Source organism: Pseudophryne corroboree, chromosome 1, assembly GCF_028390025.1.
Source record: "Pseudophryne corroboree isolate aPseCor3 chromosome 1, aPseCor3.hap2, whole genome shotgun sequence".
NCBI classification, from domain to species: Eukaryota; Metazoa; Chordata; class Amphibia; order Anura; family Myobatrachidae; genus Pseudophryne; species Pseudophryne corroboree.
Window position 1 is genome coordinate 578489385 of NC_086444.1, and position 25840 is coordinate 578515224.

Genomic DNA, 25840 nt, shown 5'->3' on the forward strand with positions numbered 1-25840 from the left:
GGCAAAATAATTAAGTGGCAGTTTACAGAAGCCACTGATTCTTGGCATGTTATAACAGGGACATTAAAATCCCAATACTATTCTATAGAAGTACATACACTAAATGATTTTGCTTGACATCTAGTGTCTTGTTTCATGTTCTCCTTCAGCGATCCTGACACCACTCGCCTATACGATGGGTACAGGATCTTTGAGATCTGTTGTGCCTTCCACCTGCAACTCACAACTGCATTCTTATACAAGCCACAGCTAGTTGCCCTACCATTCCCCATGTAATGGGCCCTACACATTTACCAATTACACTGAAAGATATGAACGATCTCGTTCATTAATGAACGAGATATCGTTCATATCTTTCAGTGTGTATGCACCAACGATGAACAATGCGCGGCCCCACACTCGTTCATCTTTGGTGCCGGCTCATTTATGCATGCAAGCCAATATGGACAATATTGTCCATATTAGCATGCAGAGCTATGGGGCCAGGTGACGTGGGGAGTGAAGAAACTTCACTCCCCCCATGACTCCTCCCCCCGCCACCGGGTCGTCCGTCGGCTGTATCGGCTGTCAGGCACCTCAGCGGCCTGTGTAGGGCCCATAACTGTTACTCTCTGTGGTTTCACTGCAATGGGATGGTTAATTCTTTTGCATTGTGTGTCTTATTCAGGTTGAGCTGCTATATTTGCGAATCGCAATCCAGACGATTATTAAAAGACTGCTGTTTGACTGATAGGGAGCTGTTTTCTGGGTGTGTCTGAAAAATTGCAGGTGTGCCCAGGTGTTTTTAAGGAGGGCCTCTGATGTCAGCGATGACCACTTCCAGCCTCTTATGTTGCAAGACATGTGGATGACCTTGTCTGGCGCAGATAGGAAAAGGAGGAGGAGGAGGAGGAGGACTCCATTACTTTGCATTTCATTTTCATGTAATTTTATATAACTGTACGATATAATAAGAACATTTACTGTAAGATGGTTTAGTACAGTCTCTGATTTAGATATGTGCCAAGGTAAAGTTATTTCTACCTGGCCTTACATGCCTGAATTTTTGCAAACACTCTGTAATTACTTGGTTATTTCCTAAGGTATATGACACTATGGGGGGATTCCAATTGCCTGAGATTAATTTGCGGGTGCGAGTAAGTGCAGCTATATGCCGCACTTATGGTACCACAGACTCGCAGATTTCTGCCCCAGCCCCATAGGACCGCCAGCAAAAATGTGTGAGTCCAGCACTAGAAGGTGCCGTAAGAGGCGTAAGTTCGGGTGTTGTTCTCGAGGATTACATGCTGTTGCAATGGCAACTTGCACCCTTCACAGGTAAAAGTGTCAGTCTAAATGCGTATTATAAATATGTGGTATGAATGGTTTACCTAATGTAATTAAATATAAATCAGGGGTTAAAGTGGGGGATGACGATGAGGTGGAACTTAGTTCCACCACCTGTAATTTTAGGGGGGACTAGTTTCACCACCTCTAATGCCCTGCACATTTATTCCAACAGAAAAGCTGCTTCTTTGAGAGAGCAAAGTCCTTTTCGAAAGTATGGCTCTAATTTATAGTTTGCAGGGGGTGCTGAAAACTCTAGCACTGGCTCCGCTTAAGGGAGAGGGTGGTAAATGGGGGGGGGGGGGGGGGGGGGAGGGGGGAGGTGTGGTGGGGTAAATTAGTTCCACCACCTCTCCAGGACCACTTTGAGCCCTGAATATAATAAATGGTGAAGAATTACAGGATGATGATAATAATGTACTGTCTTTTGAAAAATAACTCCAAGAACACCTCTTCATCACATACACACAGTAGTACCTGCATATTGGCTTTGGAACTGGGCCATCTCCTGTTGGGTTGCACTCACGGAAAAAGAGGTTGCACAGAAGAGTCTCAGCTGCAGGTCGACAAAGGGGGCTGACTGTTTTCAGTTCACTCCAGGCTGTCTGAGCGAGCATCTCCTGGCTCTCTTCTGGTTCAGCATTAGACGTATTAAAGAAAACCAATGAATCCTTTGTGAGCATAGCATTGCATATATCCCCTCTATAGGTGCTGCAGTAGCCTGTATCTCCTTTGTAAAGCCTGATAACAGAGTTAGAGAGATGGACCTGTCACTTATGTTATAGCACATTTAACTCCTATCTTAAAAGAGAGCATACAATTTAACAAATGTTACATCTGTATGTTACAGAAGTATGGCTACTTTTATATTCTCATTTACACATGGCAACATAAAGGGCCTGATTCAGAGGTGGAAGTAAATACAGTCGCTAAATGCAGTTGCTACAGTTTGCCTGTGCTGCACCCCTTCATTGGAACGTGCTCCCCCACTCCATTAAACTCTCCCCAACCTTGCAAAGCTTCAAACAGGCTTTGAAAACCCACCTATTCATCAAAGTGTACCCTTCTGATGCATAACCTAGTCCTGAGGCTGCTCCTCCATCCCTCTGCCTCATGCCTTGACCATCTATGCTTTGCTTACATCCTGCCATCAAGCTACCTCCCGCTTGCTTGCACCTCATGTCATCTGTCTGCCCCTTCCCACTAGATTGTTAGCTCTTCAGAGCAGGGCCCTCTTTCCTCTTGTTGTCTCAGCCCTCTTCTCAACACATTTCCCTCACAGCTCTCTCCCACTCAGCGACCAGCTTTTTCTCCTGCTGGTAAAGGCTCATCTCTATCTATGGCCGCCAGCCCCAAGTAGTACAATGATTACTCACTCGCTACTTACATCTTAGCTGTATTATGTCTTGAGAATTGTGGTGCTCCTTGTTACCTGTACTCTATTTTTGTTATTTATTTACTGTAATGCTAAGTTTTGTCTCCCTGTACTGTCCTTTGTACGGCGTTGCAAAACACTTGTGGCGCCTTATATATAAAATAATAATAATAAAATAATAATACTGAGTCGTATTACACAGCAGGAGTGCAAATGTATTCGAACAAAGATGCCCAATGGATGTGCCTATAATTTGTTACTTTGCGTAAAAAGTCGCACCACACTGTCCACCGCTGAATTAGGTCTATAGTGAGCTATCTGCTGAGCAGCTCTGCATACTAGTGAACAATAATGACTGCTGCATTGGCAGGAGCATAGCTCTTGAGAAACATTCAGTGATATAATATGCCTGCTGTCACTACACTGGCTCTCAATGATTACATGAGCTCAGTGTCACAGGAGCTTTTAATCACCCCAAGGATTACAGGAAATTAAGGAGAAAGCTATAAGACAGAGACATTTTACTTGAGCTTTCTAAGAAGTAGTATGTCTTTTTGTTACTTTATGCTGAAAATAAGGGTGCAACTAGCATTGCAACAGGGGGTGCAGCTACTGTAGGTTCCACACCTCTGTGAGTGCCTGATACAGAGGTACATGCAGTTGCATGCGCAGCTGCGATTTTGTTCACAATGGACTGGCGAAAATATGCTAATGACTCAGCCACTGCCTTGTGCACAGAGACGCCCACTGCCAGTGCCTCACATACACTGCTCACGTACATAAGCAGGTACATAATCAGTCGGAACATTGGACCTCTGAGCAATCCCATGCTGTCTCAGACAGAGTGGCTTTCCTAAGATACCCAGAACTCTCTCCAGTTGCGAATGGATTCGCAGTGGATAACTAGGGAATGACAGGAAACAGTCCGACAAGTCTGTATTTTTCTAGTCATCCCCCATTACCTCCCCCAAATGCTGACTACATGTCACTCACTTAGCAAATACATCCTCTATGCATTTGCAATCGCTAATCATTCACTTTGCATGCGCAGCGTGTCATTGGTGCATGCACAGTGGCAAACAATAAATCATCAACACTGCTTGCAGCTCTTAAACAGGCCCAAAACCCCTTGTGTAGTTATGTGTTTTTGTATTACCCTTTGGCAGTGGTGCAAGTATGCGGGTACGCTCGGGTACGGAGTACCCTTAAGAATTTGGCAGCGGGTACGCAGTACCCACTACCACACACTTTGCCATTACCACAATTATAATGTGCCACAAAGCCACATAACCATGGTGCTTGGCAGCATGACGGCTCCTCCCACTTTGTCAGGGTTACTGGGAGTGCCACAATGGCTGTATTTTCCTGTTATAATGGAGGCATTATTTACTATATATTGTTATTAAATTGGGAGCATTACTATATATTTCTATTATATTGGAGATATCACTATATATTTTATTTCTAATATACTGGAGGCATTACTATATATTTTTAGCCTTGCCTCTAGATAAAAAAAAAATGGGCTGTGTCATGTGGCCACGCCGCTAGTGTCATGTAGCCACTCCCACTAGCAGCATGTGGCTATGCCCCCTCACAACACATGGTCACGCCCATTTTTTGACACTCAGTACCACTAAGAAAATATTTCTACTTGCACCACTGCCCTTTGGTGATACATGCATACCTCTCAACATTAGCGTCCGCAAAGGAGGCAGAGCCTCGGGTAATGGGGCGGAGCTGTGGCCTATCACTGTGGGGGCGTGCCCAGCACTCTCCGAGATGCTAGGCACGCCCCCAGGCTCTCCCTGCACTGTGAATAGATGCTGTGTGCATGTACACAGTGTCTATTCACCCACTGCTTACCAACTGCTCTGTGCAGATCAACAGAGAGCACCGGTGTGTGTTCCCCAACTGCAGGACACTGTGGCCCACGGATGGGACAGTCCTATAAAATGGGACTGTCTCGCTGAATATGGGGCACAGCTGGGAGGTATGTACATGCGATGGTGCCCACAAACAGCTAGTTACACCCTGGTTGCAATTAGGCTTTGACACAAGCTGCCATACAATGTTAGTATTTTCAAAACTTCTTTACAGACACAGTTTAATAGGGATCAAAAACATGATGCTCAAGAAAAAGTTGGATTCTAACTTATTTTTAGTGCATGTAAGAAAATAGACGCAAACATCAGCTGCATTGTACATGATGCAGGTCTAGGCTAGAAAATGTGTTTTAAAATGATATTGAAATGACAATATATTTGTGACAGTGTTTTATTTTCTTTTTTGATAATGTAAATCACTAATTTATTTTGTGTGTCTGGAATTTCTATTAAATAGTTTACAAGCGTTATCATCTCTAGGGAAATGTGCAATATCTGAGACTGCACTCCACTAGCCAAGTATTTATAAAGTAAGTACAGTTCATCTAAGCTTGTGATAAATACTATTTTACTGGGAAAGAGGAGACATAAAATGTAGGGCCTGTTAGAGGTGGACGCAGTACCAATGTTTGAGCAATTTTTTTGCTACTGCACATGCTCAGTAAGTCTAGGAAACCCCTACTGCACACGCATAAGTATTACATGAGACGGCTTCTGTGTTTTATAAAGTCTTTGATAAAAGAGGAGATGCCATGGGTGTGTTATTGGAGTGTTATGGGCAGTAGAGTATCTATAATGGTTGCAGTGTGTGCAGTGCACACAGGCCGCTTGGTCCAGAGGGGCCCACACCGCACACACTGCACCCATTTTTTCAATACTTATCTCTCCGGAGCCCGGAGGCAGCGCAGTGACAGCACTAGGTGATGCACAGGTCTTCAGGAAAATGGCACAGTGGCCATCCTCCTGCATTTTAGGCATGCGCAGTAGCGAAAATTGCTTAGAAAATGTCCATCACGCCATTTCCCTGGAGAGCTGCGCACCACATAGTGCTCAGAGCCACTGTCACTGCCTGCTAGAGAGGGGGGAACCCGGTCGGAGACTGCCCACGGGTCCCCTCTTTTCTTAATACACCCTTGGTCAGGGGTGTGATTCAGCATGCGGCTGCGATCTTGTTTGCAGCACCTCAGCCTCAGTGGCCCTATCTTAAGAAACTTATAAGGGAGACTCTGCGCCAGGTATAATGGTGTGTAATTGGATTCCCCGGCCCACTTGAGCATTGCTTATGCAGGCAAAGTGGGCATCACAGGGTTTGCTCAGCCCGTGCATGATAGTGCACAAAGCAAAACTGGTATTTGCATGTTTTTGCACTTGAGAATGAGAACCCGTGAGGAATTGCAGCTGCACATGGTCTGTGTGTACCTCTGCATTAGGCCCTTAGTTGTACATTCATGACTCACCAAATCCTCACGTCTGCTGTTTGTAAAATTTGGTAGACAGTAAGGGAAAATATTACATAACACTGTACAACTTGTGCCAGATGACTTAATGGGTTTGCAAGCTATTCATTACATCATTTAAATTATTTCACTTTGTATTCATTCATTTCAAAGAATATACTGTAAAACATATTTAAAACATTAATACAGAAAAATGTCCTACCTCCATTCTATAGGAAACAGTGGTAATCCAGTCACAGAAAAATACCATTAGGGGAAGAAGAAAAGAATAGTTAATGTACTGTAAGTTCATTAATGTTGACATATTTTCTGAGGCTGCAACTCATTCTATAAACACTGATAATAATTTTTAAATAAGCTGGTCGATATCGTTTCGGTGGTATTGCCACCTTTCTCCAGGACTGCAATACCATTGAAACAATATTGTTGCCTTTATAATGGGTGACTTGTTGAAACCCTTGCATTATTGCGGAATGGGTGACTATTCTTATACCCTTATTAATGACTGCAATCTCTTGAAATTTAGAAACTTATGCTGAATCTGCATTGGTTTTGTATGCCCAAACAGCAATAAATGTTTTTTGCATATAATTGGTGTGCTGGCTACCCGTGTTTTCCTGGACCTACATTGGCCCAGACTGACATAGACCATACTATTAATTATTATATATATATATATATATATATATATATATATATATAGAATGGATAAATGGATATGCCTAAAGATGTACAATTTCAGATAAATCACTCATTTTAAAGGTATTCTTCACACAAAATGAATCCCATCCATTTATTCTACTGTAGTTAATTTATTTCCTGCTCTAAACCTGCTTGAAAACTATATAATGGTTGGTTATCCGTGCTACTCTACATGGGGCAATATGTGATTATAACACTGAATGAGGTTCACTTTACTCTGCTATCATAACACTGGTTAACAGTGGTGTCACTAGGAGGCTGCGGGCCACACCCAGGTGTCACCCGCCAAGCGGTGGCACCAAATTGCCGGCTCCTCCTCAGTGACAGGAGCTGGGTGCAGCACTGTAACAGTGTGGATGACACTGCAGACAGTCTCCTGGAGTGATACAAATGAGGGTCAGGCCGCATTGGGGATGTCCACCAGACCGGGTGTAGAAATAGATAGTGATGCCCCTGTCCAATCATTCCTATGCAGACTGAGAGCTGAGTGTTGTGCTTTGCCTGTACACAATGCAATCATTGCTGGCTTAATCTAAATTAGCAAGTAGCATACGGTATCTAGCATGAATGCATGATGTGAAAAGCACAAGAACCATGTGACAGAAGGGGACCACACTAGCCTGTTGACTTCTGGGAAAAACTACACGGACAGTTGTGCTGAGTTCTGGCATTTTAGTTCTAAATGGTGTCTGGCCTTTCCCCTTATGTCATAGTAATGTAAAATTCATGTATGTCACACAGTAGTAATGTAAAATGTGTGTCATTATAATGAATGTAATATGTGTGTGGATCATAGTAATGTGTGTGAAATGGTAGTATTAATGTTTAGTGTGTTTGTGTGAGTTGGTATTAATTTAATATATTAGGTGCTAGTGGGGGTTATTAAGGTTATGTAGTGGGGTTGTTAATTCAATGTGATGGCTGGTGGGGGCAATTAGTGTAATGTGGCAGGCCTGGAGTATTAGGCTGTTTAGGAAGTGTTTAGTACCCATCTCTTTTCCAAATAGGGGCTCGACATTCCAGGATACAGACAAATAGCAGTTTAAGACACCAGAAGCAAAGCAGGTAATCAAAGCTACAAAATCAGGCAGAGTGAGCATATTTTTCTGCCACCTATCCTGGTTCTGATGGTGAAGTCACAATTTTTTGCATCTGCTTTGCAGCCAAGACTTCTTCCTGGTGTCAGGGTGAGACGGAAGGTACGTTCCGCCTCATATAGCGCTTCCAATACAAGCCTGCTAGCAGTTCTTACCCCACTGTAGTATCAAGTGGAGGAGGGGCTGCTCTAAGCTATACAGCCTAGCCCTCCGTGAGGTAACTGGTGTGTACAGAGTGCCAGTGATATCAATGGGAGTAACCAGAGCTCTGCTCAAACTTCTTTCTGCATAAAACGGTGGTTGTGGAAAAGTCTGTGAAGACTAGAGACCTCCACTTTTATACGTAACAGCGGGTAGGAACCTCAAAAGTGGGGTCATGGACTCGCATGGCAAGTGGAGAGTGTTGGGGAGTGCATTTTTCTTCCACCATTCTCCCGATGGGCTGTAAGCACCACACTTATATGCAGGCACGCTAAATTCATAACACCCTGAAACTAGCAATATGGAGAACCACTTGGTATGCTGCACCCCATCACTTGTTCTCTATCCCTTGCTTTCATTCTTCTATTTTTCTTTGTTCTTTTTTTTTTTATTTCCCTTTAACAAGTGCATGATCATTTCAGATAATCTGCAATACTATGCAGCAGTAACAATTTGGTGTTTTAGTATGACTCCAAACTTTAGGTACAAATGATTTTCTTGGACATACCTGATATGCTAATTGTTGCTGCAGCTTTTGCAGTGCCAAAACTACCACTGTGCTTGTTGTCTGCCATACAAGTAAACAGTCCTGGCCTGGTTGCTAAAATGTGCACCTTTGAGAAAATGACCCCATCTTTGATATTGTCCTCAATAGACTCTGGTGAAACCTAGTAAACAAAAAAATCACAACATTCTATTAATTAAGTTCATATGCTGGAAATATACTGTTCAGAAATATTAACAAAGTGCAAAATACTTACCGTACCAAACATTGCAGAACATACTATAGTATACAATCTATATAAACATTGCTGCATAGGCAGTTATATTACCCAGAAAAACAGCGTCAGCTGAACCCACTGGTAGTAATGGATAGGACATATATAAATGTGAAAACCCTTACTCACTCACTCACTCACTCACTCACTCACTCACTCACTCACTCACTCTTCACTAAGGGGGACATGTACTAAGCAGTGATAAAAGTGGGGAAGTGGCCCATGGCAACCAATCAGAATTGACGTGACATTTATAATTTGCATACTATAAACATATATAGAGCATCTGATTGGTTGCCATGGGCCACTTCTCCACTGGCTCACTTCTCCACTTTTATCACTGCTTAGTACATGTCCCCCTAATTCTCTTACTTCCTGATATGTTAGGAAGCTGAATTCTACAGGTGGGAAGCTGGAAAACTATTAGTATTTTTTAATAAACCTCCCCTAAGGGGATGAAAAGGGGGTTGACATAATGACATAATTACCGATGCATGGCTTACGTTGCGTGAACGAGAACGCCCAATCCGGTCAAAATTTGGATTGCACCTCCAGTGTGTAGAATTTAATAAACTACAAAACTGGTCCGTTACTTTTTACCGCATCTGCTACGTGCGCTCCTCGGGTAACGCCAGGAACCATGGATTAATATTTACTTACATTAACATGTCTCACATTTACATCTCTAAAGGGGCTGTGTTTAACATACCAACCATCGGGATCCTGGTGGTGACAACACCGGAATCCCAAAAGGGGTACAATTCCGCTGCCCGAATACCGGTGAGGTAGATTATTCTCCCTCTGTGGGTGTCCACGACACCCATATAGGGAGAAAAAATCTTTGGTGAGCAAAGTGAGCAACTGTGCCCACAGCGTGGCGAGAGCCCACAAGGAGCCTCAATGAGTTCGCCCTGCTGCCAGCATTCTAGCGGATGGGATGCTACTGTCGGTATAGTGACAGTCGGCATCCTGTGCACCGGTATCCCATACTGATACGCTCTATAGATTTACCAAATTATTAACACTCATGTATATGAACAACCGTGAAAATCAGGAACTCCCATGCAAGCTAGTTATAGCATAAGTGAGGAAACTAAAAACACACCAGGGAAGATGGCCCTGCTCATGAGAGCTTACAATCTATAAAGGAGGGCTAATCAGACAGGTGTTACACAGAGGCAAGAGGCAGTGTGCAAAGATCATAGTTGGCAGCTGAACAGGGGGCCATGTTTCCTAGTGTGTAGTGAAAATGGCAGATTTTAGAAATCGAAAATGCTTGGATATGAAAAATGTTCTACCCCATGGTAATAATTAATTGCCAAAGGTTCGTCATCCTAGGTCAATATTTTCAGCTCCCATTATTACCTCAAAGTTTTCAAATTTGGTCCTGATAGGCAAAACCCGCAATAAATGTACATAAAACATTATGCATTTGATGCTCAATTTGACTATAATTCTGCAGAATTCTGGTTATATTACGTAGCCTGTAGCTCTTAGTTAGTTTCAGAAGATATTTCCAGAAAATATCCAAGACCCATCGCGAGGAGATGGCTGTAGTTTGGCTCACCCCCCACCCCATCCAACCAACCAACCAACCAACCATGTAGCAAGAGACAATGTTTGTGCATGTAGTACATGTATGTGTTGTGTCATCTATACATGAAGAAAGAGATGGTAAGTTATTTTGTAGCATCTTTTTAATAAGACTGTTTTGCACATTTTGTCATTTCCTCCCTTGATTTTAGAGTATTTCTGATCATGCAATCTTTTGCTCTAAATCCACAAACAGATGCTGTGGCCATGGTAACCAGCTTCACAGTCCTCTCAATGGTCTGTGTGTGGCACGGAAACTGAACCACGTGATGCAAATGCGACTGACAACATCAGTTCTTACTCAGACATGTCTCTGAGGAGCGGAGGTGGAGTCACTTTAGTTGTTTTCCAGTGAGTGATCTCAGTATAGTCTTTGGCTCAGAAATTTAGTGTAGGAATTTGGAACTGTCTCACACTTTGTGCATCTTCTTGGGCTCTAGCATTCATAATTCTTTTCCCAGCCAAACATTTGATATCTGACCATTCATCGAACAGCATACTGACCAGTACATTTTCTGGATGCAAAAAGTAAGCATTTGTCTGGATGACCTCATTGACTTTTAGCCGTGCAGGATCAGATAAGTATTGTTAGAATTGTATAGCGTTCCAGGTAAGTATGCTTGAGTGTCTTATTTGCCATTCTCTTTTAATAGGTAACCAAAGCCTGGCATATACCTTCATAATGTAATTTGTAATTGTTACCAGGCTTCTTGAAGGTCGTGATGTGGCAATGTACAAGCAAAGAGTGCGATTTCCATCTGTCAACTATCTGGAATGATGTAGCAGCTCCGGGTCTCTGTAAGCAAGATCTTCGGGTATAGAGCTAGCAGAAATAGCTATCCATATCTCCAGGAGGTACTTTTGGTCAGTACTTAGGTCACTTGTGTCAATATGTGGAAGTTCTGGACCTATTTTGCAAAATCTAACTACTGGCTTTTTTTTAGAGTCAGCAAGCTTCTCTCCTATAGGACCTGAAATTTTTTTCAGAAACAGTTGTTCGCCCACCAAGTAACGTGAGGCGATGAAGTGGCACTTCATTGAAATGAGGAAGGCATATTGCCCATTGAAAATTTCTGTGCAAGGTATTTTATATTAGTGTGATGACACCTGCTAGACGGCCAGTATTTGAGTTTGAGCCATCGCTCCCGATGACAAGCACATTGTCAAGAATTCTTCCTTGCCCTTCAGCATTAGTGACCCCCATATAATACAGACAGCATTAGTGACCCCCACATAATACAGACAGCATTAGTGACCCCATATAATACAGACAGTATTAAATTCATAATTACATCCCTCATAAAAAGACCATTAGATCGATAACCCCTTACCCCCTTATTCTTAGTATTACCTACCATAAACCATACCCCCCACCCCCAATACTTACCTGTTGGAAATCTCTTCTATTGAATCTGTTCCACAGAAGTGCCCAGAAAGCAGGAAGGTGCCATTTAGGCTGCTGCTGTCATTTGAGAGATAGGGAAAACATGAGCCATGCAGCCTATTGCTGCAGAACATGTTCCCTGGAAGGGGATAATGCTATACTAGTCCTCTCCTTTCCCTGCTATGCAGCATCCCATCTGCAACTACAGACCCCCTGGCGGCACTCATCTCCGTATGTCACCTAGGGCACATGCCCCACTTGCCCCTACTATCTGCATCCATGATGTAAATAATTGAAGTTAAACAAAATATTGTGTGAGAAGACAATAGGTGTGCAAAGAACACACCAATATATATTTTTAAATAAAGAAACCAAGATAATACAAATAGAAAAATACTGTAGTGACATAATATACAGATTTTTCAGTAAAATACATAAGACTTCCTCGGATTTTTTTTTTAAAGTGTCAATTATTTACAAGGCATAACATCTGACACCATGTGGGGTGTGAGTTTTAAGATGGTAAATCCAACATTTTCTCTTGGTGCAACTCTCGAGTTTGTCTACACCTCTTTAGTCTTTCCAAATTATTTCAATGCCTATCAGTTTAAGGCCAGAAGGGTTGTAATTGTGTTTATTGTTAAAACGTTTTGGCACACAATGGGGGAATTCAATTGTACGCAATGTGCCACCAGGCATCACGGTACTGCGCAGCTGCACTCATACCAGGCAATTATGGTTGTACCAACTCTGCAGGAAAAAATTTGATTGTTCTCACACTAAGGGCCCAATTCAGTGGTACACCCAGTGCCGATGTTTGAGCATTTTGTTGGTTATGAAATATCGATTACTTGAGAAGGCAAATGCATTCCTGGACCTTTCAGGGTGGAGACTAGGAAGTGGCTTTCATTCATTGCAAACAGAGGAGATGTCAGGGGCATGTTATGGGAGTGTTATGGATATGTTTCAGCATGCGGCTGCTATCTCTTTTGCAGTACTGCAGTCACAGCATCCATTTTTAAAGAAAGTAACACAAGAGAATCTGAGCCAGCCAGAAGCTGCTTGAGTAGCCAATGTTTGTATGATGGTGCCTCAATGGTCAAGTGATTGAATCAACCAGTGCACTTGAGCAATGCTCAGATAACAAAAGTGGACATTGCAGAGATTGTGCAGTCGATCACGTGGAAGAACACAAGGGGAAGCTTAAACTGGCATTTGCATATTTTCACACTTGAGAATCTGTGATTAATCGCAGCCTCGCATGAGTTGTTTGCACCTCTGGATCAGGCCCAAATTTATAAACTTTACAGCCAACACAGGGATAGAATTGGATTGTAGGTTGAGTCAGTCTCCTTTGTTCTTGGGTGTACTTCTTAGAACAGTGGGTGAAAGGTTCTGTTTGAGTTTTGGAGCTCTTATAAATGCAGTCTTCATTTTTGGAGGTAATATAGGTTAAGGAATTGGTACTTGAAGTAAAATGCACCAATATTTTTAAATCATTCTTTTCACTTCAGGAGCTTGATAGCTATATTGAGTAATGAGAATGGAAGAATGTTGTTAGTTGATGTTTTGTTTCCTTTCTGTGTGCCAAGTAAATTGCTTCATATTCATCAGTGCGTTTAATGAAAAGTTTATGAAGAGTAACCTCTCCACATATTTCTTTCAAGGAATTCTGTTCGTTTTTAGAATGCATTTACATAGTTCTTTGGGTATGTTTTTCATCTAGTTTGGGTCATCACAGCTCGCCAGAAAAACATAATTATTGGTGTCCTCCAATTTCAATATGGAGGACTTGCAAGATATAGGAAACGGTGGGGCTATCATTGGACAGCAAAGTAGAGGGAGGTCAAGGAACTCATGAGGGTAGTAAGCTAATCATCTTGGTTTTAGACATTTTAAGTTTAATAGAGCACTGGGACATCCATGAGGAAATAGCAGAGTATAGCAGAGAGGTAGACAGCTGGAGTCACAATTGCAGAAAGAAGGGGGAAAGGCAAGGGAGAAGAGGTAAATCTGAGTGTCACCAGCATAGAGATAATATTGGAGGCCAAAAGAGCTGATTAATTTAACTAGATTGGAATTATATATAAGTGGATAATAGTAGGAGATCAAGAACAGACCTTGGTGGTAACCAGCTGTGGTGGAAAAGCGTGAGAAGTGCAGTTAAGAGAAGAGACAGAAAGAGTGGCCAGAGAGGTAGGAGGAAAGAAAGGTGAGGGAAGTGTCACTTTGACCAAGATAGCCAAAGACTTGCAAGATAAGAATGTTGTTCACAGTGTCAAAATTGGTAGTGAGATCAAGGGGAATGAGCAGGGCTTAATGACCCTTGGATTTTGCTGTAAGTACTGTAGGATAATACTGACTAGTGTGGGTAGTATCTGTAGTGTGAATAGCCAAACTATAGTGGATCTAGCAGAGAGTGTTGGGATCAAAAGTAAGTTTTTTTTCAGAATGTGAGAGACAAGGTCAAGCTTAAGTGCAAGGTGGATGGTGTCTGATGAGAGAGAAAGGTTGAAGAGATGGGCAAGTTGGGAATAGGCTGTGAGAGAGAAGGGGCAGAGTAGGTGGGAGAGGATATAATCAAGGGGGAAGATTGATGGGAGTAGATTTGGATTAGAGCCATGACTTCATCTTGATAAACTGAGGAGAGGCTGGATGGAGGGAGAAGTTGGGGAGAGGTTGAAGGGTAGGAGGTAAAATGGCAATGGAAAGAGTGGGGCGAGGAGGTCCTAGTTGGAGGTGATGTCTTCTTGATAGATGTTCAATTTTGGATGCAAAAACATGGACGGAGAGTGAGGCTGCGAGGTGAAAAAGGGGGGCAGAGGGGGGAGTTGATGATAGCAAGAAGGGAACAGGGGTTGGAGGGCTGAGAAGACATATGGCTTTAGAAAGAAGATTGGCAAAAGAAAGGACAGCACTTTGGGAGGAGAGCAACATTTTTAAATATAGGAATTCCACAGGAGAGTGTGACTTGCTCCAGTATTGCTTGGTGGTTCAAGAACACATTTGCAAATATCAGGTTCATTCAGAATACTTGGGCTATGGTATAGACCTACAGTATGAAGGTGAGTAGTGGCAGCTGGTAAATGGCTTGGTCAAAGCAGGAAGGGGTGACAATGTGGTGAGAAAAGGTAGTCAAGCAGCAAGAAAAAGGAAATAGGTTACAGTGGTGACAGTAGGGGTAAAGGATAGGTTAAAGTAAAGAAGATCAAGGGAGTGCCCACTTATTAGAACCAATCATGAAACCCAGTACACACCTTGTTTATCTAAACTAAGCCTGCAAAGGTCAATTATGAAATACAAAATATGCATTAGTGTAATATATTTTTCTATATGTGCCTAATTGTACAAACCACAAGTAACAGTACACAACCTCAGCAGTATTTGCTTTTTGGATGCTTTTAATACATGGAGGCTGCATACATTTAACAAGTTTAATGCAATTAAAGGATCAATATACAGAACAGTAACTAAGCAAGCATAGAATCCCTGATTCAGGGATGTTTGTTTAACCAATGGTTTACAGTATGTACATCTTCGATGATGTATGTGCAGAAACGGTCCTGGGTCTTTGCACACGGTGCCCAAGCTGCATCCTGATTGACGGGCTGGGGGTGGGGGAGTGTTGGCTTGTTTTGTAGGTGTACCAAGGCCAGACTGAAGGTTACTCATTTGGCAATGGTCATGCAAGCGATCTATCTGATGCTATGTCCTCAGATGCAGAAGTGGATCAAAGAAACATGAAGGATGCGTCTATAAACATAAGATGCCTCCTGCTGCATTTGCATAATTTCCCAGTAGCTACTGCACTGCATCCATGTCTGAATCACCCCTAGAGTTCTAATGCTACATGAATTTTTTAAGGTCTAAACTACTATTGTTGATGAAAATGAAGCATGTACTCAAAACCTGCTTAACAATGTGGAGGATGGGACTACAGGCCTCCATATAAAAACAGGCTATCATCATGACATCATTATGATAACCAGCTGACCAGCGGGCCACAAGGTCAGCAATAAATCATAAGTATTCAAATTATATTTCTAACTACCTTACAACATGATGCAATCTTTCTACTTTTACATATTTAGGGAGACTTTGGGGCTGACAGTGTAGGTTGTGTATGTCCATATGACACTGGCGACACCCACACAGCACTGGTCACAGCTCCACCTCACAATTAGAGATGAGCGGGTTCGGATGTAACGCCAGAATTAACGCCAGTTCGGTTTTATCCGGATTTTTCTTATTGGCTATCCAAAACACGTGACGTCCGTGAGCCAATAAGATGCCATTTTGAGAACCGAGTAAATCCGAGTAAAACCGAACCCGCTCATCTCTACTCACAATAGGCATTTTTACTTCCCAGCCGATGAGACCCTTAGACCTTTGCCTGGCGTGGTCGCAGGAAATGAATATGAGTTGGGAACAAAGCAAAAAGGAGCAATTAACTTTGCACTTTGGTAACACCATGTTGTACTGCAGGTGGAGCAGATGTAAAATCTCCAGAGAGATTTAGATATCAGTAGGACTTGCCAAATTCAGATATAAATTTAATTTTCAAAATAAAACAGTAACATAGAAACATAGATTTTGACGGCAGATAAGAACCACTTGACCCTTTTTAATCTTCTGGTAACCTCAACCCTACAGTATTTGATCCTTAGTTCTTTGTAAGAATATTCATATGCCTATCAAAGTAGTACTCTAGTGCCTGGGGAAGGGTAGAAGGTATGACTAATTCATCAACAGAGTACTGATAATCTCCAAAATAATTTGATCAATTCTAAAGTTTGTTCTTTCTTGTCCAAACACATGACATGGCACAGGCTGGTACACTAGTCTGTTTTACAGCCATTGCTTGTCCTTTTTCCAAGAACAGTCTTGGAATTTTTTTTTTACAATTATAACTCTCTTCTGGAACATAGAAGGAATGAACATTAATTCCACTGAACGTGGTATTATAGTTCTGCACATATGCATATAAAACATGATCGTTTTATATGGATTTCTTGTGGAGATTACACTATGCCTCTGACATATTTTGTCTGACTAGTTCTGTTGGCTATAAATTTATGCAAAGGTATTCTTAAACATCGTATACAGAAAATAGTGCATTGGTAGACTTATACACTAAGGCAGTGGTTCCCAAACCGTGTGCCTAGGCACCCTGGGGTGCCTCAGGACACTAGGTTGGGTGCCTTGGATTGGTGGTCCAGGACCAATTCAAACTATTTTTGGTCAAAGTAATAGACAAAACCAGTGCTGGTGGCTGCCAATTATAAAATATAAGGCCAAACAGACGCAAATATTGTTCCGCACCACACTAAAGAAACTAAGGATGACACATAAACATAATTTACTTATTGTTTTCTAAAATTCTTAATAGGAAACTTTTGGCCTAGGGGTGCCAAGAAAAAATTCTGATACTCTAGGGCGCCATGAGTTTAAAAAGTTTGGGAACCACTGCACTAAGGAGTATATTTGGAGTGATCCAAAGCATGTTGCTTTGTATCTATTTCTCATTTAGGATCTGTAGACTAGGCAATAAACAAAATTGTTGACTCCCCATCCCTAACAACAGACAACTCTGAATAAACAATCAAAGTCAATTGACATAAACCAGAACTCTGAAGCATACACTTAAGACATACTGTATATAAACTCCTTAAAAAGTGATTTGCTTGAAACCACGTTATCTCAAGAAACTTACATTATTGGTGTGATCATTACTATGTGAATACATTTATTTTACTAATTATCCATATTAGGCTAGTAGTATGAAGAAAAAAACAAAACATTAGTATATGAACAATGAAAATACTCACAGCTTTTCCATTTTCAAACCACCTGATGGATGGAACTGGAATGCCGGCTGCTGTACATCTCAGAGACACTTTTGATCCAAATGTAACATTCTGTGATTCAGGCGCCTTTATGATTCTGGCAAGCACTGCAGATTTAAGATTGTTTGACAAGGTCACAAATAATATGCACTGCTCTTCTTAAATATGTTTACACGTTCATTTCCTGGCCTCCACTATTTTATTATTGAGGGGAAAAGTGTGCTTCTTATAGCTAGGAACTACCGTATATACTCGAGTATAAGCCGACTTTTTCAGCACTTTTTTTGTGCTGAAAAAGCCACCTCGGCTTATACTCGAGTCAGTGGCAGTGCAGTGTGACAGGCAGAGCAGTGTGAAGGAGGGACACGGAGAGCACAGCGCGCGCCTCTCCTGTGTCCCTCCTGCATCTCCGGCGGCAGCGGCGGGTCTATTAAAGGAAGTACCCGTTCGTGACCTCTAATCACGAACCGGCACTTCCTTTAATAGACCCGCCGCGGCCGCCGGAGATGCAGGAGGGACACAGGAGAGGCGCGTGCTGTGCGCTCCGTGTCCCTCCTTCAGAAGACAGCGCGGGATCGATGGAGGGGTAAGTAACAGGCACTGGGGGAGGGGGCATATGTGGCAGCATGAGGGGCATATGTGGCAGCATGAGGGGCATATCTGGCAGCATGAGGGGCATATCTGGCAGCATGAGGGCATATCTGGCACTGTGGGGCATATCTGGCAGCATGAGGGGCATATCTGGCAGCATGAGGGCATATCTGGCACATATGGCACTGTGGGGCATATGTGGCAGCATGAGGGGCATATCTGGCATCATGAGGGCATATCTGGCACATCTGACACTGTGGGGCATATTTGGCAGCATGAGGGTATATCTGGCACATCTGGCACTGTGGGGCATATTTGGCAGCATGAGGGCATATCTGGCACATCTGGCACTGTGGGGCATATGTGGCAGCATGAAGGGCATATCTGGCAGCATGAGGGCATATCTGGCAGCATGAGGACATATCTGGCACATCTGGCACTGTGGGGCATATATGGCAGCATGAGAGGCATATCTGGCAGCATGAGGGCATATCTGGCACATCTGGCACTGTGGGGCATATTTGGCAGCATGAGGGCATATCTGGCACATCAGGCACTGTGGGGCATATCTGGCAGTATGAGGGCATATCTGGCACTGAGGGCTGTGTACGGCTAGAGCTGCATTTCCCACCCTAGGCTTATACTCGAGTCAATAAGTTTTCCCAGGTTTTTGTGGTAGAATTAGGTGCCTCGGTTTATATTCGGGTCGACTTATACTCGAGTATATACGGTATTTATTCCTTTGTCTGGCTGTACAACATTCTTGCACAATTAGTGAATTTTGATAATGGACAAAACTGATTATATATATATACCTAATAATAATAATAATAATAATAATAACAACATACATTACTTTACTAAAGACTGAATAATTGGTTTCCAAATACTGTATGCTATTTTAATTGACACACATGCAACAGCAAATCATGTAATGAAAACATTAGAGGTAAAAATCAGGAAGAGTTTGAATACTTAAGATACTGGTTGATATTTTTTCTATGACTTTTGCTGTCATTGCTGAATTGGGTTTAGTATGAAATACCTACAATCAAAATCCCGACAAGGTCAAAATCCCAACATTTAAATTGTCAAGAGTTTAAAAAGTTTTTCATTGTTTTTTGTGTGTATGTCGACACAGGTCAACATGGATACCATATAAGTGCAACGCTGTGCTCGCCATGCATCAGGCCCGGTGCCTCGCTCTGCTCGACACACTAATATATCCCTCTCCAGGTCCACTGGGATGGTAAAGTATGAACAAGTCAGTTTCAATGAATAAATCATGAAAAACTCATGTCGACTTTTTGACCTGTCGACATTTGTTAAATGTCGGTATATTGACCTTGTCGGTATTTTAAATGTAGGTATTTTGACTTTGTCTGGCTTTTGACCGATGGTCAATGGTTGTCGGTATTTTCACTGTCGGGATTTTGATTGTAGGTAAATTGACCACATCCCGCTGACATGTATGTATATTGGGGAAGAGTAAAAAAAAGTTTAAAAAAATGAAACTTTATACATATTGTAGAAAAGGAATATTGCATTAAAATAAGAAACCACATTTGCAAGAGCACTAATATAAACCACTCTAATGGCAAAAAAAACTTTGTTTATCAGCAAGTAATTGACTTGTGCTTTTGAAACTAATGACACTGATTTAAGAGCTACAATAGAAGGGAACAAGCTCATTAATTTGCTAGTACAACTTCACAGTAAATATGTGCCAAGTCCGCGCTAATTGCTGTATGAGGTCACTTGGTTCTATGTAGCTGTCCAGAATCATTTCCTGGCAGATAAATAAATAAAACATCTGGTGTGCTGTCATAATTAGAGTCAGACATTTGAGCAATCTGTAATTCAACACCACCCCTTCACTAGTGATAAATATGCTTTCTCGTAACCTTTCAGTAACAAAAGCTGCGAAATGTGGCATGATACTGTAAGTAAGATAACAGTAATGGTGAATTTATTAAAGTGAACTGTCTAATTTTTAAACATTGTTCTAGGATCATGCAAAATACTGTAAGTATGTTCTGCTCTACAGTATGTGTAAATACTGCCACCTTTATTATGTGGCAGGAGACATATCAGGGCTCACTTAGATTTGGTCATGTCATCTTTTCCTGTATTACCGTACTATGGGCTAGATGCATAATTGCTTGGAAAGTGATACATTGTAGAGTGAAAAAGTACCAGCCAATCAGTTCCTAACTGACATTTTTCAAACACAGTCTGTGACATGGTAGTTAGGAGCTGATTGGCTGGCACTTTTTCACTCTCCATTTTATCACCTTCCAAGTTGAGATGCATCTAGCCCTAAGTATGTTCAACAAAAATGTTTTTGCATACACCTACAGCATCTGTATGCATTTTTGTGTTTAGTTGATTTGTGTCTCCTTACAGCTAGAGTGGCAGCTATGCATAGCCTGCGCACAGAAAAGGCGTGTTCACACAGTAAGACAAGAACATACCTGCAGATATGCATTTTAGGACCAGTATGTCTTGTGGAAGTTTATGCACCAATACTTTGGGGGAGATATGTCAGACCTTGTACAGAGGACAAAAAGAAGTGTTTGTTGCCCATAGCAACCAATCAGATTGTAGCGATCAAATATCAAAAGCATTCAGGCAGCACCTCCACTTGTTTTCTTTAGAAAATGTGATCCAACTCCCCCTATATGATGGTGATAGCTACCAGTAGCAGAGGCAGCTTTTCGTAAGTGTCTTAAGGATTACTAGCCTCTCCACATCCTAGCAAACTTGCATTACCATCCCAGACTTTTTGCACCTGACAGGAATATACACAGGTAGCGTCTGCCCACAGTTGTCTTCACTCTCCCCTTTCACCCTGTCTGGTCTGCCCGGCTATCTGTTATATATATTAAACGGGATTATATGATCACATTACCTCCCCATACATCCCGCACACCCACAATCCCAACCAACAGAGACTACTCCCACGACACCCTGAGAGTGGGAATAGAACCCGTGGCAACGACAGGTCACCACCGAAACCGCAGCATGGTGAGCGCAGCGAGCCCACAAGGGGCTTGTTGCGCTCGCGCCCCCCCCCCCCTGCCGGCATCGGTATGCTGATCGGCAGTCTCCTGACCGCCGGTCACACAAAACACATCCACTGCTCTTCTGCTGGGTCTGCCCAGATGGAAGGTAGGTTAAGAGATACTGCATCCGCAGGCCCCCAGCTACCCATTATGCCGTATATAGATTATGCAGCCGCTGGTCTGCTCAGCTTGAAGTTGGGTAGGGAGATGCTACAGCCATGGACACCCAACTGTGTAGTGTGTACTCGGACCCTCATTCCGAGTTGATCGCTCGCTAGCTACTTTTAGCAGCCATGCAAACGCATAGTCGCCGACCACGGGGGAGTGTTTTTTCGCTTTGCAAGGCTGTGATCGCTTGTGCATCCCTGCTTTGCAAAGAACGTTTTGTGGAAAACAAGACTAGCCCTGCAGTTACTTATCCTGTGCGATGAATCCAGCGATGAAGGTCCCGGAATTGACGTCAGACACCCGCCCTGCAAATGCCTGGACACGCCTGCATTTTTCCAAACGCTCCCAGAAAACGGTCAGTTGACACCCATAAACGCTCTCTTTCTGTCAATCTCCTTGCGTTCAGCTGTGCGAATAAATTCTTTGCTAGAACAATTGCACTGCAACAATGCTCTTTGTAACTGCATACGCATGCGCAGTTTTGCCATTTTTTAAAATGATCGCTATGCAGCAAACAACAGCAGCTAGCAATCAACTCAGAATGACCCCCTCAGTACTGTTACCTTCAGACTGTTATACTCATCTGGTGATGGCCACCACCTGTGGAGTCTCCACCAGCCTAGTTCCTGCAGCAGCTCCTTGCGGTAGCCCTGGTATAACCTGAACTGCTACCCCCAGTAACTCAACCCTGAGGTTGTGATCATTGCCTCTTTATCCTCTTCCTGCCACTGGGGTGGATTTCCTCCATGTGTTTGTTGCTTTAACTGTGAGTGGCCTGTTTTGCTTCATATTCCTCTCTGTTTTCCTCACTCATACCCCTCCACCATCCTCTTATCTTTCTCTCACTGACCTGCTGTTTTTCATCCTGCTCCTGCACGTACATACCAAACAGCCATCATGGTGGCAGAGTCAGGCTCCTCCTCATGGTACCTTCATGGTCATATCTCCTGAAACACACTTTCTCTTCTTATGAGATCCACTGAGTCTACTTCTTACATCCCCTTCACCCTAATTACATCTGTTTACATACATGGGGCATGGTATCACCCTCGTTGCACACCTGTCTACATATGGAGCACAGTATCACCCTCGTTGCACATCTGTGTACATTTGTATTATACAATATAGTGCTAAAGTATCTGAAATTAATTTAGCATTATCAAAATCCCTACATTTTCCTGGGACCCCCATGGTCCAAACCTTTCTCCTATAGTTTCCTTACCAGCAATTCCTGCTTCGACCAATATATATTTCATTGTTGTTTTATATCAGTTGTGCAAGCAACTCTTTACACTTGCAGAATGTTTAGGGGGAAGTATTTGCCCTGGTGAAAGAAAACCTACAGATGGGTCCTCCGTTATCTTGACTGTTTCTGCGCCTAGACGGAGGTTTAGTCACACCTAGGCGATAGCTTAGGCTGCTGAGTTTAATCATGGACAGGCGCGTTGAGGCGCAACTAGATACTCAGCATGCAATACACATCTCCACCACTGGGTGGCTAATGTTCCACTAATCCAGTACTTTAGTTTGAATAGCAGTGGATTGAGCTACAGTACAAGCTCTGGCAAATGGTCAGTGATAACTGTAATATTAATATACAGTCCTGTACTGAATAGTGTACACACAGATGGTGACCGATGGTCAGACGGACAGAGTAAAAAAAAAAAAAAAAAGTTTATTCAGACGCAAACGAATGTGTTAAAACACTTGTTTATGCAGACGCAACTAATGTGTGAATACTTGTGTATGCAGACGCAACTAATGTGTGAAAGGACTGATGTAGCTCATTGACTTTACAGTATGTACAGTGCACTAAATGAGCGTCCAAGTCCCCTAACGGCATAAACGAACACCAATGTCAGCCAAGATAACGGAGGACCCATCTGTAGTTCAGCCCCTGCTCACACCACTCACCGTAGCATCTCTGTTACATACCTCCCAATATGACCCTCTCCAGGAGGGACAAACGGGTCATGTTGGGAGGTATGCAACTGGTACTCCATCCATATATTGTATCAGTACGATCACACACATACCGCAGCACTGATTCAAATAACCCCATACTAATTTATATGAGATTTTGCTTAGTCTGGGGTTTCAGCCCCACTGAACATACAGAATACGAGACACTAAATACATTGTAAATACACTGTGCCGTACTTATGCTGGCTACACCATTTTTTCTTCATTAGGTATTTGGAAATATACACTGGATTTTGTACTTATATTCACACAAGGATCATTCCTTACCTCAAAGACCCCCACACCAGGACTATGTCCTACAGCACTACAACCCCTGTACTCACAATCCTCCCACTGGGGCTGCCTCTAACCAGGACGAATCTCTGTGCATGGACGAATAGTGTTAGAGGTCCTTGCTATTTGAATTTGTGCGCACAGAGAATTGAAGACTGTTTCAAACAGTACTCCTGCACCTAATACAGGGCCAGATTTATTAACTTCAATATAAGAAAGCACTATGCTGAAATATGTGTGTCAGTTATTTAACTCCCAAAGACCTTTACCAATAATTCACCTCTTCATAAATATGGACTGCTGCCTTCAAATAATTGGGGTGTTGAATCCCAATAAAATTAGTAAAACAATAAACAATAATTGAAAGCGCTGTCCAATATTGAAGAGTATTTTATTTTAAAACATTAAAATCATCAGAATCACATAAAATTCACATTTAATATCAATTCCTCTAGATCTCTAAATTTCAGTGAACTTCATAGTATTTCCAAAACTAAAATCTGTTCTGGTGATACCTAGTTGTAACACAGCTGTGCAAAGTGGATACAATTCAGTAAAATAGACACACCTTGTTGCAAAAGCAGCAAATGTATCAATGGTGATAAAATATGTATATTTTTCCACAATAAGCATTAATAGGGCACTGAACAGCCCCTCACTTTTTGATTAAACATTTTGATTACAGTGATTTTACTGTCCTAGCGGGAGGATTCAAGCAATTTCTGGATAACTAAGAAAATATGTGGTGATCCTACTTCCTCCTGGGACTGTGAAATTATAAGTGTATATTTCATTTTAGGAGGCTGAAAGCAAAAAGTGAGGGTCTGTTCATTGCCCTATTACAGGTTGAGTATCCCATATCCAAATATTCCGAAATACGGAATATTCCGAAATACGGACTTTTTTGAGTGAGAGTGAGATAGTGAAACCTTTGTTTTCTGATTGCTCAATGTACACAAACTTTGTTTAATACACAAAGTTATTAAAACTATTGTATTAAATGACCTTCAGGCTGTGTGTATAAGGTGTATATGAAACATAAATTAATTGTGTGAATGTACACACACTTTGTTCAGTGCACAAAGTTACAAAAAATATTGGCTAAAATTAACTTCCGGCTTTGTGTATAAGGTGTATATGTAACAAAAATGCATTCTGTGCTTAGATTTAGGTCCATGGTATGCAATTATTCCAAAATACGGAAAAATCCGATATCCAAAATACCTCTGGTCCCAAGCATTTTGGATAAGGGATACTCAACCTGTAATGCTTATTGTGGAAGAATATACATATTTTATCACCATTGATTCACTTGCTGCTTTTGCAACAAGATGTGTCTATTTTACTGAATTGTATCCACTGTGCACAGCTGTGTTACAACTAGGTATCACCAGAACAGATTTTAGTTTTGGAAATACTATGATGTTCACTGAAATTTAGAGATTTATAGGAATTGATATTAAGGGTGAGATTCAAATGATATATCACGCCCAATTTCCTTTCTAAAATGATCTCCGTTATCGTGCATATTGCGCCCAAAGTAATCAGGTTTAGCCGTGTAAAGGGGTGGGTGCTTCGCTACTCCGGGGGTAGCAAGCTGAAATAATGATACAACGTCCCTGAAGGCAGAAACAGAATGGGTGTGTAAAGGGGTGAAAATAATTGAATCCCGCCCTAAATGTGAATTGTATGTGATTCTGATGATTTTAATGTTTTAAAATAAAATACTCTTCAATATTGAACAGCGCTTTCAATTACTGTTTACAGATTTATTAAGCCTGGTGAAGTGATAAAGTGGAAGGTGATAAAGGACCAGCCAATCAGCTTCTAACTGCCATGTTACAGGCTGGGTTTGAAAAATGCCAGTTAGGAGCTGACTGGCTGGTGCGTTATCACCTTCCACTTTATCACTTCAACAGGCTTAATCAATCTGCCCCACAGTGCTGGTGCAGGTGTCAACACTTCCCATTGGTATTGGTGATTGACTATATGGAATCTCTTTTGTGCATAAGGTAGTTAATACAGTTTAAGTGGCATCACCTCTGACTTAGCCACAGAATGTGTACCTCTCAATAAAATACTAATTTCCATAGATATGATATGATCACATTCCC

General features: G+C 42.1%; 1 protein-coding gene across 2 annotated transcripts in view; it reads right to left on the bottom strand.

Annotated features, from left to right (window-relative positions):
* The window catches only part of MUSK (muscle associated receptor tyrosine kinase), a 408957-nt gene that overhangs the window by 161374 nt on the left and 221743 nt on the right, over window positions 1–25840 (bottom strand). The window contains exons 6-9 of one of the 2 annotated variants that reach the window (XM_063914218.1): window positions 17629–17753; window positions 8553–8712; window positions 6247–6253; window positions 1804–2067 (exon numbers count right to left, since the gene is read on the bottom strand). In XM_063914218.1, coding sequence (XP_063770288.1) covers window positions 1804–2067; window positions 6247–6253; window positions 8553–8712; window positions 17629–17753 — 556 coding nt within the window. Of the gene's footprint in view, window positions 1–1803; window positions 2068–6246; window positions 6254–8552; window positions 8713–17628; window positions 17754–25840 lie in introns of those variants that run through there. The other variant, XM_063914217.1, reaches the window with a different exon arrangement.